The 12,773-nt window shown below is 39.2% G+C and overlaps 1 protein-coding gene across 5 annotated transcripts in view; it reads left to right on the forward strand.

The window, feature by feature from the left end:
- LNPEP (leucyl and cystinyl aminopeptidase) overlaps positions 1-12,773 on the forward strand; it is a 106,553-nt gene that overhangs the window by 64,054 nt on the left and 29,726 nt on the right. For all 5 annotated transcript variants that reach the window (XM_089909139.1, XM_089909138.1, XM_022592271.3 and 2 more), the window contains one exon: positions 11,268-11,399. In XM_089909139.1, the coding sequence (XP_089765265.1) occupies positions 11,268-11,399 (132 nt within the window). The remainder of the gene's footprint in view (positions 1-11,267; positions 11,400-12,773) is intronic.

The following is a 12,773-nucleotide window of genomic DNA, read 5'->3' on the forward strand; positions in this document are numbered from 1 at the left end:
TTGGGGGTGAAGCAAAAACAGAAACAGAGAAACCTGATTAGGATCATCGTAAGAGAACAGGATAGGGATATCAGTGCCCCTCACATTTGTGTAGGGAGGGAGGGCTGAATGTTATAGCTTGTTGACCTCCTTAGTCTGGCTATCAGATTAAGATCAATAAATTGAATTCTTGTCCTGGACAGAGAGGAAGATACACAGAACGTATGAGTTCATGTCATCAAGAAACTCAAAGTTTAGGTGGTAAGTACTTGTGAAGCAGTAAGAGGTAGTATGTGCTAATTGAATGGTACAGAGTATTTTTGCCTGGGATTATGGAGAGAAATTTTTTGGAGGAAAATGGAAATTGAGATGAATTAAATAATAGGAAGAATATAGGTAAAGAGGAATGGGAACAATAGAATAGGGCAAGAGTGGGATGATGAGGTCTGCAAAGAAAAAGTCAGGAATACTAATGGGCAGGGAAATTTTGTTTAGGTATCAGATGTTTGCAGTGGAAGCCACATGTAGAGTAGGGGAAAGATGAGAAAGGTAGGTTGGGGCTCAGTTGTAGAAGATCCTGAATGCCATCAGGAATCTGGACTTTTTCTGTAATCAGTGGGAAGCTTTAAAAGATTTTTCAATAGAGGAATGGCTTGATCAAGTGACTGTTTAGGAAAATTAATTTGTTTCAGTTTATAAAGTAGATTTAAGTGGAGAGAGACCTAAAATCAGGAAATTGCTGCTGAAGTACAAGCATGAAATGGTAAAAGTTTAAAATTAGAAGTGGTAGTGAGAGTAGAAGGGAAATGATGGATGTGAAAAAACCCTGAGTGTAGGGAAGTACTTAAAGGACTTAGCGACGGGGTAAAGCAGGTAAAGAAGGAGGCAGAGGGCTTCCCTGGTGGCGCAGTGGTTGGGAGTCTGCCTGCCGTTGCAGGGGCCACGGGTTCGTGCCCCGGTCTGAGAGGATCCCACGTGCCGCGGAGTGGCTGGGCCCGTGAGCCATGGCCGCTGGGCCTGCGCGTCCGGAGCCTGTGCTCCGCGGCGGGAGAGGCCGCAGCGGTGAGAGGCCCGCGTACCGCAAAAAAAAAAAAAAGAAGAAGGAGCAGAAATGTGTTCCAGGTTCAAGCCTGACTGGCAGGGAGAATGGTAGTACTGTTAATAAATGAGGAAATCAGGAGTTCAATTAGCTATATTAAATGTATTCCAATTAGAGCTACTGCTATGTGTTGTGATTTTTAAAGCCCATACTGGACCTGCCAATAAAGAAAATTTTACGACCTGCAATTCTTTTCTTATATAGAACAGTTATTTCAGGATCTCTTGCTACAGAGCTCTTCCAAACCCAGAATTCAGTGTCTTCTGAGCATGTTGTCTCCACAGCATACCTTATCCCTGTCAGCATGGGAACTACTTATTTCAGAATTGGGAATCTGGCAAATATCGCACATAACAGAGAAAAATAGGACACTGGGTAACTTACCATTATTGTGTGCAAGAAGTAGTAAGTGTCACTAGGGAAATGTGTTTGACAGACATGTTCTATTTGATCTTCATGATCTGCAAGCCTAATTCTGATGTGGGTTGCCTTGTGAGGATTTAGTCATTTAGCAAATCATACAAGTACCAACCATCTACCTAACATTGTCCTAGGTGCTGGGGATACATCAGGAAATAAGGTGGCCTATGTCACTTTTACCATGGAGCTTCTATTTCAGGGGTCAGAGATAGGCACAGACACAATACAAATGAATAAATAAATAGATATTTTGTTTGGTGATTAGTGCTAACATGAAAATAAAGCGTGGTAAGGGAAATGAGAATGACAAAGGAAATGCTATTTTATATAAGATGGTTGGGGAAGACCACTGATAAGGTGATATTTGAATACCATCTGGAGGATGTGAGGGAACAAGGCATGTGGACTTCTGGGGGAAAAATGTTCCAGGAAGAGGAAATAACCAGTGCATAGGGCTTGTGTGCAGAAATGAGTTAACATAGTAGGCCTGAGACTGCTATCATTAGAAAGGCATAATTGTAAGGCTGGCTCTTGGCTGGTATCTGGCAACTTGGATTTGGGGAGAGTTACCACCATTCCCTGATAGGAATGATTCACTGTGCCCACACTGTTTGTACAGACAATGTGATTTATGCTAAACATCTGTTTTCCTTCTGGGAGTCTGGAGTTTTGGTACTTGCTAGGCAGAGGACACTTCCATGACTAGCCCCCAATAAAAATCCCAGGTACTGAGTCTCTGATGAACTTCCCTGATAGACAACATTTTATACATGTTGTCACAACTTGTTCCTGGGAGAATTAAGTGCATCCTGTCTTACTCCACTGCAGAGGACTCCTGGAAGCTTGTACTTGTTCACCCCATGAACTTTTTCCCTTAGCTGATTTAGCTTCATGTCCTTTCACTGTAATAAATCATAGTGGTGAATATGACTACTGAGTCCTGTGAGTCCTCCTAACACGTCATCATACCTGGGACTTGTCTTGGGGACCCACACAGCTTGAGATGAAGATTGGTCGGCAGGTTCAAGCACCAGCAAGGAGCCAACGTGTCTGGAGTGGAATAAACACAGGGGAAAGTAGTAGATGAAGTGAGAAGGATTATAAGGGGCCACATCATTGTAGATCATCTTACTGGACGTAGTAAGGACCTTGATTTTTTGCAAAGTGGAATGAAAAGCCATTTGATGAGGGAACTACCGTAGTATGATTTTTTTTTTTTAAATCAGCCTTCAACATCATATGGAATCAAGATGACTAGTTGGGAGGTTGTTGTAATAGACCAGTGGCAAGATATTGGTGGCATGGACAAGGGTGATAGTACTGAAAGTAATGAGCAATGGTTGTTTTTAGAATATATGGTAAACGTTAATCCAGTAGAATTTACTAATGGATTAGATGTGGAATTAAGAGAGGAGTCAAGGACGACTTTAAGATTTTTGCCTGAACAGTTGGAAAAATGGAGTTGTTATTTGCTGAAATGAGAAGATTATTGGAAGAGTAGATTTGGGGCAAGAAGAAAAAAAAGTTCAATTTTTGAGTAAGTTTGAGGTGCGTAAGTGGAGATAATAGGCATGTAGTTGGATACGAGTCTGGAATTGAGGGGAAGTCTGGTTAGATATATAAATTTGCAGGTCATTTAAAACCCCTGGCATTGAGAAGATCATCTAGGAAGAAATTTAGAGAAGAAAAGAAGTCTGAAGATTAAATGCCAGGGACACCAAAATTTAGTCCTTGAGAAAATAAGGAGGATCCTACAAAAGAGACAGAAAGGGATGGTTAGTTAGGGGAGGAATCAAGAGTGGTATGCCAAGGCCAAGTGCAGAAAGACTTTCAAGGAGGAGTGGGTGATCACTCATATCAAATGCTACTAGTAGGTTGATAAAGGTGAGCCTGAGAATTGACATTGGTTTGACACCATGAGATTCACCAGTGACCTTGATAAAACCACTTTCAGTGGAGTGATGGTCAGAAGATGACTCAAGAGAAAATGGAAACAGAGCAAATGGAGGTGGCAAATGCAGACAACTCTTTTGAGGAGTTTACCTCAAAGGAGGAACAAGAAATAGGGTGATAATTGGAGGAGGCACAGGGTTAAGGAAAGGAAGGGGATCTTATTTGTTTAAACTGAGGACTGATACATAGTTTTTGTTAATGGAATGTTACAGTAGAGAGGGAAAGTTAATGATGCAGGAGAGAACGGGATCTATTGAGAACAAGAATGAGCATTTAGAGGACATGCCCAGAAAGGGAGAGATAGCACATCCAGAGGAGAACCTCTGGAGTGTGAAGTTCCAGTGTTTGGAGTTCTGGAGGCTGAAAGTCCAAAATCAAGGTGCTGGCCAATTTGGGTCTTAGTGAGAGCTCTCTTCCTGGATTGTAGACAGCTGTCTTCTTGCTGTGTCCTCACATGCCATGTGGCTGACAGGGTCTTGGTGCTCTGGCGTGGTGTCAGGCCTGAGCTTCTGAGGTGGGAGAAGGGAGTTCAGGACATTGGACCACCAGAGACCTCCCAGCCCCATGTAATATCAATAGGTGAGAGTTCTCCCAGAGATCTCTGTCTCAACGCTAAGACCCAGCCCCACCCATCTGTCAGCGGACTCCAGTGCTGGACGCCCCATGCCAAACAACTAGCAAGACAGGAACACAACCCCACCCATTAGCAGAAAGGCTGCCTAAAATCATACTAAGTTCACAACACCCCAAAACACACCACTGGACACGACCCTGCCCACCAGAAAGACAAGATCCAGCCCCACCCACCAGAACACAGGCACCAGTCCCCACCACGAGGAACCTTACACAAGCCACTGAACCAACCTCACCCACTGGGGGCAGACACTAAAAACAATAGGAACTACAAACCTGCAGCCTACAAAAAGGAGACCCCAAACACAGTAAGTTAAACAAAGTGAGAACACAGAGAAATATGCAGCAGATGAAGGAGCAAGGTAAAAACCCACCAGACCTAACAAATGAAGAGGAAATAGGCAGTCTACCTGAAAAAGAATTCAGAGTAGTGATAGTTAAAGATGAGCCAAAACCTTGGAAATAGAATGGAGAAAATACAAGAAATGTTTAACAAGGACCTAGAAGAATGAAAGAGAAAACAAACGATGATGAACAACAAAATAAATAAAATTAAAAATTCTCTAGAAGGAATCAAGAGCAGAATAGTTGAGGCAGAATACCGGATAAGTGACCTGGAAGATAAAATAGGGGAAATAACTACCACAGAGCAGAATAAAGAAAAAAGAATGAAAAGAATTGAGGACAGTCTCAGAGACCTCTGGGACAACAGTAAATGCACTAACATTTGACTTATAGGGGTCCTGGAAGAAGAACAGAAAAAGAAAGAGTCTGAGAAAATATTTAAAGAGATTATAGTTGAAAACTTCCCTAACATGAGAAAGGAAATAATCAAGTCCAGGAAGGGCAGAGTCCCATACAGGATAAATCCAAGGAGAAACATGCCAAGAAACATATTAATCTATCGCTAAATACACTAAATACAAAGAAAAAATATTAAAAGCAGCAAGGGAAAAGCAACAAATTACATACAAGGGAATGCCCATAAGGTTAACAGCTGACCTTTCAGCAGAAACTCTGCAAGCCAGAAGGGAGTGGCAGGACATATTTAAAGTGATGAAAGGGAAAAACCTACAACAAAGCTTACCCAGCAAGGATCTCATTCAGATTCGACAGAGAAATTAAAACCTTTACAGACAAGCAAAAGTTAAGAGAATTCAGCACCACCAAACCAGCTTTACACCAAATGCTAAAGGAACTTCTCTAGGCAGGAAACAAAACAGAAGGAAAAGACCTACAAAAACAAACCCAAAACAATTAAGGAAATGGGAATAGGAACATACATATTGATAATTACCTTAAATGTAAATGGATTAAATGCTCCCACCAAAAGACATAGACTGGCTGAATGGATACAAAAACAAGACCCGTATATATGCTATATACAGGAGACCCACTTCAGACCTAGGGACACATACAGACTGAAAGTGAGGGGATGGAAAAAGATATTCCATGCAAATGGAAATCGAAAGCTGGAGTAGCCATTCTCATATCAGACAAAATAGACTTTAAAATAAAGACTATTAGAAGAGACAAAGAAGGACACTACATAATGATCAAGGGATCGATCCAAGAAGAAGATATAACAATTGTAAATATTTATGCACCCAACATAGGAGCACCTCAATACATAAGGCAAATGCCAACAGCCATAAAAGGGGAAATCGACAGTAACACAGTCATAGTAGGGGACTTTAACACCCTGCTTGCACCAATGGACTGATCATCCAAAATGAAAATAAATAAGGAAACAAGCTTTAAATGACTCATTAAACAAGATGGACTTAATTGATATTTATAGGACATTCCATCCAAAAACAACAGAATACACTTTCTTCTCAAGTGCTCATGGAACATTCTCCAGGATAGATCATATCTTGGGTCACAAATCAAGCCTTGGTAAATTTAAGAAAATTAAAATCGTATCAAGTATCTTTTCCGACCACAACACTATGAGACTAGATATCTATTACAGGAAAAAAGCTGTAAAAAAATACAAACACATGGAGGCTAAACAATACACTACTAAAAAACCAAGAGATCACTGAAGGAATCAAAGAGGAAATCAAAAAATACCTGGAAAAAATGACAATCAAAACACAACAACCCAAAACCTGTGGGATGCAGCACAAGCAATTCTAAGAGGGAAGTTTATAGCAATACAATCCTACCTCAAGAAACAAGAAAAATCTCAAGTAAACAACCTAACCTTACACCTAAAGCAATTAGAGAAAGAAGAACAAAGAAAACCCAAAGTTAGCAGAAGGAAAGAAATCATAAAGATCAGATCAGAAATACATGAAAAAGAAATGAAGGAAACAATTGCAAAGATCAATAAAACTAAAAGCTGGTTCTCTGAGAATATAAAATTGACAAACCATTAGCCAGACTCATCAAGAAAAAAAGGGAGAACGCAGAAATCAACAGAATTAGAAATGGAAAAGGGGAAGTAACAGCTGACACTGCAGAAATACAAAGGATCGTGAGTTTACTACAAGCAACTCTACCACAATAAAATGGACAACCTGAAAGAAATGGACAAATTCTTAGAAAAGCACAACCTTCCAAGACTGAACCAGGAAGAAATAGAAAATATAAACAGACCAATCACAAGCACTGAAATTCAAACTGTGATTAAAAATCTTCCAACAAACGAAAGGCCAGGACCAGATGGCTTCACAGGCGAATTCTATCAAACATTTAGAGAAGAGCTAACACCTATCGTTCTCAAACTGTTCCAAAATAGAGCAGAGGGAGGAACACTCCCAACCTCATTCTACGAGACCACTATCACCCTGATACCAAAACCAGACAAAGATGTCACAAAGAAAGAAAACTACAGGCCAATATCAGTGACGAACATAGACGCAAAAATCCTCAACAAAATACTAGCAAACAGAATCCAACAGCACATTAAAAGGATCATACGCCATGATCAGGTGGGGATTATCCCAGGAATGCAAGGTTTCTTCAGTATACGCAAATCAATCAATGTGATAAATCATATTAACAAACTGAAGGAGAAACCATATGATCATCTCAATAGATGGAGAAAAAGCTTTTGACAGTATTCAACACACTTTATGATAAAACCCCTCTAGAAGTAGGCATAGAGGGAACTTACCTCAACATAATAAAGGCCATATATGACAGACCCACAGCCAACATTGTTCTCAATGGTGAAAAACTCAAACTATTTCCACTAAGATCAGGAATAAGACAAGGTTGCCCACTTTCACCACTGTTATTCAACATTGTTTTGCAAGTTTTAGCCACAGCAATCAGAGAAGAAAAAGAAATAAAAGGAATCCAAATCGCAAAAGAAGAAGTAAAATTGTCACTGTTTGCAGATGACATGATACTATACATAGAGAATCCTAAAGATGCTACCAGAAAACTACTAGAGCTAATCAATGAATTTGGTAGAGTTGCAGGATACAAAATTAATGCACATAAATTTCTTGCATTTCTATACACTAATGATGAAGTATCTGAAAGAGAAATTAAGGAAACACTCCCATTTACCATTGCAACCAAAAAATAATATACCTAGGAATAAACCAACCTAAGGAGACAAAAGACCTGTATGCAGAAAACTATAAGACACTGATGAAAGAAATTAAAGACGATACAAACAGATGAAGAGATATACCATGTTCTTGGATTGGAAGAATCAACATTGTGAAAATGACTATACTACCCAAAGCAATCTACAGATTCAGTGCAACCCCTGTCAAACTACCAATGGCATTTTTCACAGAACTAGAGCAAACAGTTTCACAATTTGTATGGAAACACAGAAGACCCAAAATAGCCAAAGCAACTTGAGAACAAAGAATGGAGCTGGAGGAATCAGGCTCCCTGACTTCAGACAATACTACAAATCTACAGTAATCAAGACAGTATGGTACTGGCACAAAAATAGAAATATAGATCAGTGGAACAGTATAAAGAGCCCAGAGTTAAACACACGCACATATGGTAACCTTATCTTTGATAAAGGAGTCAAGAATATACAATGGAGAAAAGACAGCCTCTTCAATAAGTGGTGCTGGGAAACCTAGACAGCTACATGTAAAAGAATGAAATTAGAACACTCCCTAACACCTATAAAAAATAAACTCAAACTGGATTAAAGACCTAAATGAAAGGCCAGATACTATAAAACTCTTAGAGGAAAACATAGGCAGAACACTCTATGACATAAATCACTTCAAGATCCTTTTTGACCCACCTCCTAGAGAAATGGAAATAAAAATAAACAAATGGGTCCTAATGAAACTTCAAAGCTTTTGCACAGCAAAGGAAACCATAAACAAGACCAAAAGACAACCCTCAGAATGGGAGAAAATATTTGCAAATGAAGCAACTGACAAAGGATTAATCTCCAAAATATACAAGCAGCTCAATATCAGAAAAAGAAACAGCCCAATCCAAAAATGGGCAGAAGACCTAAACAGACATTTCTCCAAAGAAGATATACAGATTACAAACAAACACATGAAAGGATGCTCAACATCACTAATCATTAGAGAAATGCAAATCAAAACTACAATGAGGTATCACCTCACACCGGTAAGAATGGCCATCATCCAAAAATCTACAAACAGAATATGCTGGAGAGGGTGTGGAGAAAAGGGAAACCTCTTTTACTGTTGGTGGGAATGTAAATTGATACAGCCACTATGGAGAACAGTATGGAGGTTCCTTAAAAAAATAAAAATAGAACTTCCATATGACCCAGCAATCCCACTACTGGGCATATACCCTGAGAAAACCATAATTCAAAAGGAGTCATGTACCACAGTGTTCATTGCAGTGCTATTTACAGTAGCCAGGATATGGAAGCAGCCTAAGTGTCCATCGACAGATGAATGGATAAAGAAGATGTGGCACCTATATACAATGGAATATTAGTCAGCCATAAAAAGAAACAAAATTGAGTTATTTGTAGTGAGGTGGATTGACCTAGAGTCTGTCACACAGAGTGAAGTAAGTCAGAAAGAAAAAAACAAATACCGTATGCTAACATATATATATGGAATCTTAGAGGAAAAAAAAATGGTTCTGAGGAAGCTGGGGCAGGACAGGAATAAAGGCACAGACGTAGATAATGGACTTGAGGACATGCGGAGCGGAAAGGGTAAGCTGGGACGATGTGAGAGAGTAGCATTGACATATATACACTACCAAATGTAGAATAGATAGCTAGTGGGAAGTAGCTGCAGAGCACAGGGAGATCAGCTTGGTGCTGTGTGACCACCTAGAGGGGTGGGATTGGGGGGGGGAGACGCAAGAGGGAGGGGATATGGGGATATATGTATACGTATAGCTGATTCACTTTGTTATACAGCAGAAACTAACAACACTGTAAAGCATTTATACTGCAATAAAGATTAAAAACAACAACAACAAAAAAGAATGAGCATTTAAATTTATAGTAGCACTAAAGTGTGTTACAGAAATGAGAGTAATAGGTATTAAGTAGTAGATATTAAGTTCAGTTATGTGTATCTGATAATCTTGATGACTTAACATTGCTACATTTTTATCAGAAGTGAAATTCATTCAAAAAGTATTTGAGTGCCTCCTCTGTACCAGGCATTATTTTAGTCATAGGAATTGAGCTTTTCAGTTTTTCCCTAAATTAACTTACAGTCTAGAAGAGGAAATAAGAATATATCTATAGCAGATGCAGGAAGTATGGTATAAATTGCTTTTGAATATGGAGAAATACGATTTGTGTCTCAAATCGGGGAAGGCTTCACAGAGGAGGCGGTTATTTTAAGACTGGAGAAGATGACGTGCATCAGTGAGTATAGTGTGCCCTTTAGCAGTTGCATGTCTGACTCTGAATTTTTGGCGTATGCTTACTACCCTGTACGTACATTCATATATTCCAAACATATTTGAAGTGAGTCTGCAGGAAGAAGAGAGATCTTGAAAACAACTTCAGCATCATGACATACTAAAATCTGAAATTAATGTACTCCCTAGCAAAGAGACCTTTTGAGAGTTCAGCTACTTTATTGTCTCCAGCAGTGTGCTTTAAGCATTGGAGATAAGGGTGGGGAATGCCACAGAAAATTTGGCATTTTTTAAATTAAAAATATATTTATACTTGTCCTACAGATAGGTTCATCTGTACCATTTTTCCAGAGTCCACATATATGCGTTAATATACAGTATTTGTTTTTCTCTTTCTGACTTACTTCACTCTGTATGGCAGACTCTAGGTCCATTCATGTCTCTACAAATGACCCAATTTTGTTCCTTTTTAAGGCTGAGTAATATTCCATTTTATATATGTACCACATTTTCTTTATCCACTCATCTCGGTGCTCTGTGGTGATCTAGATGGGTGGGATGGGGGTGGTGAGAGGGAGGTCCAAGAGGGAGGAGATATATGTATACTTATAGCTGATTCACTTCATTGTACAGCAGAAACTAACACAACATTATAAAGCAACTATACCCCAATTTAAAAACATATATGTATATAAAAACACTTAACTTTTTCTTTTAAATTTATTTATTTATTTTATTCATCTTTGGCTTCGTTGGGTCTTCATTGCTGCGCACGGGCTTTCAGTAGTTGCAGTGAGCGGGGGCTACTCTTCATTTCAGTGCACGGGCTTCTCATCGTGGTGGCTTCTCATTGCAGAGAACGGGCTCTAGGCACACGGGCTTCAGTAGGTGTGCCACGCAGGCTCAGTAGTTGTGGCTCGCAGGCTCTAGAGCGCAGGCTCAGTAGTTGTGGTGCCCAGGCTTAGTTGCTCCGCAGTATGTGGGATCTTCCCGGACCAGGGCTCGTACCCGTGTCCCCTGCATTGGCAGGTGGGTTCTTAACCACTGCGCCACCAGAGAAGCCCAAAACACTTAACTTTTTAACACTAACACTGAAACAGTGAGTAACTGCGAGACCACGCAAAATGGCTTATAGAAGAATTAGTGCAAATAGGAATTTACTCCATTAATTCTTTTTCAAACCTCTTAAAATACTTTTTAAGACAATTTCAACATAGTACACAACTGGTTATGTGAGACTAAATAACAGTGTATTATCACTGGGTTATGAAAGTATTTGCTTACAGTGATTGTATTTTGAATCTTAGATTCTTATCTCTATAAACCTATTGTATTCTATTATTTTCTTCCCCTTTTTGCTTTTTTTTTTGAATAGGGAGCTTCTCTGTTGTTGATGCTGAAAACTTACCTTAGTGAAGATGTATTTCAACACGCTATTGTTCTTTACCTGCATAATCATAGCTATGCATCCATTCACAGTGATGATCTGTGGGATAGTTTTAATGAGGTAAGTGACCTGGATATTTTATTTAGCTCTTAAACTAAGAAGAGAGGAGTTCTTGTATTTATGTTTTTATCAAGTATGTAAATAAGCTATGGTACCAAGGATAGTTATTTAAGAGAGAGGGGAATGGAGCTTAGTATATAAATATTTATGAATAAGAGCACAGAATTAAAGGTCATGAAATGGAAGTCCTGGTCTTAATTGTTGAAAAAATTGCATGAGGCCTTGTGTAAGCATCTTTAGTCTATATCTTAATCTCCATTCCTACTTTGTAAGAAAGTTCTCTTTTCTGAATTAGTGTATATTATTATGTTTTCATTATTTGATTTTTTTTTCAAAAAATCTCTTTTCCTTTCCTTATGTTTTTGCAGTCTTTCTACCTTACATTCATGATTTTTTGCTCTATACTCTGCCTTATGTATCCTCCTATCTTTTGTGGCCATGTTCCTCTAACTTAGATGATATATCATAGTCTGGCTGCCATGGCTCCACACTGCCCTTGGGTCCTTTTGCTGCTTGGATTTTGTTGTGCCTAGAATTCTAACAAGCAGTGTAATCGGTTACAAGTTATGCTTCATAACAGTGTGTGAACCCAGCCTGCATCGTGCACATATGCTGATGGCATAGCCCTTGTAAGCATTTGAATTTGTTACCCTGATCTAGATCAATGGTTTTTAACGTTTTGGAAGATCACAGACATATTTGAAAATTTGATGAAAGTTCTGGACATATTCCCCCAATAAACCACAGATAGGCAAAATATCACACACAGATTCAACATTTTGTGGATCCTGGGTTAAGAACCCCTGCTCTGGATCTTTTCCATGTGCTTTCTCTGCTCCCTTGCCTTCTCTGAAATTTGGTAGCTTCTAATTGTTAACCCTTTTCCCAGAAGATATATCTTCCCTACTGTCTGAGTTCTTTTTGAGAAGAACGATCAGTCCTTATTACCTAAGAGTTGCTTCTAAATCATTGTTTTTCCTCTTATCAGGTAGCATTTCAAATGAAAGCCACATTATTTACTTTATACTCATTGTATTATCTCCTGACGTTTAGAATATATTTCTGCCTTCCTCACTGACTTCAACTTTTGCATCACAGTGTTTTCCTATCCAGATCTAGCCCCTTAACGTTATCCTCAGGTTCTCCAGCATCCACATCAAATTACGCACTGGACTTTTCATTTCAGTTCTGTTTCAGGGACTCAAAAGTGCCTTGCTTTGGGGCAAGCTTGTTTTCTTCCCAACCTCTTGTCCAGAAATAAATAGGTCAAAGCCATGAGAAACATAAGGTTAATCTCACAAAGCATTTGGGAAGATTTTCTCCATCCTTTTTGGCTTTAAATAAATAGGTTTATGTTGACTGAGGTGTAAGGCC

Source organism: Delphinapterus leucas, chromosome 3, assembly GCF_059928025.1.
Source record: "Delphinapterus leucas isolate spDelLeu-1000000601 "Yukka" chromosome 3, BTC_Dleu_Yukka2, whole genome shotgun sequence".
In the NCBI taxonomy this organism is placed as follows: domain Eukaryota; kingdom Metazoa; phylum Chordata; class Mammalia; order Artiodactyla; family Monodontidae; genus Delphinapterus; species Delphinapterus leucas.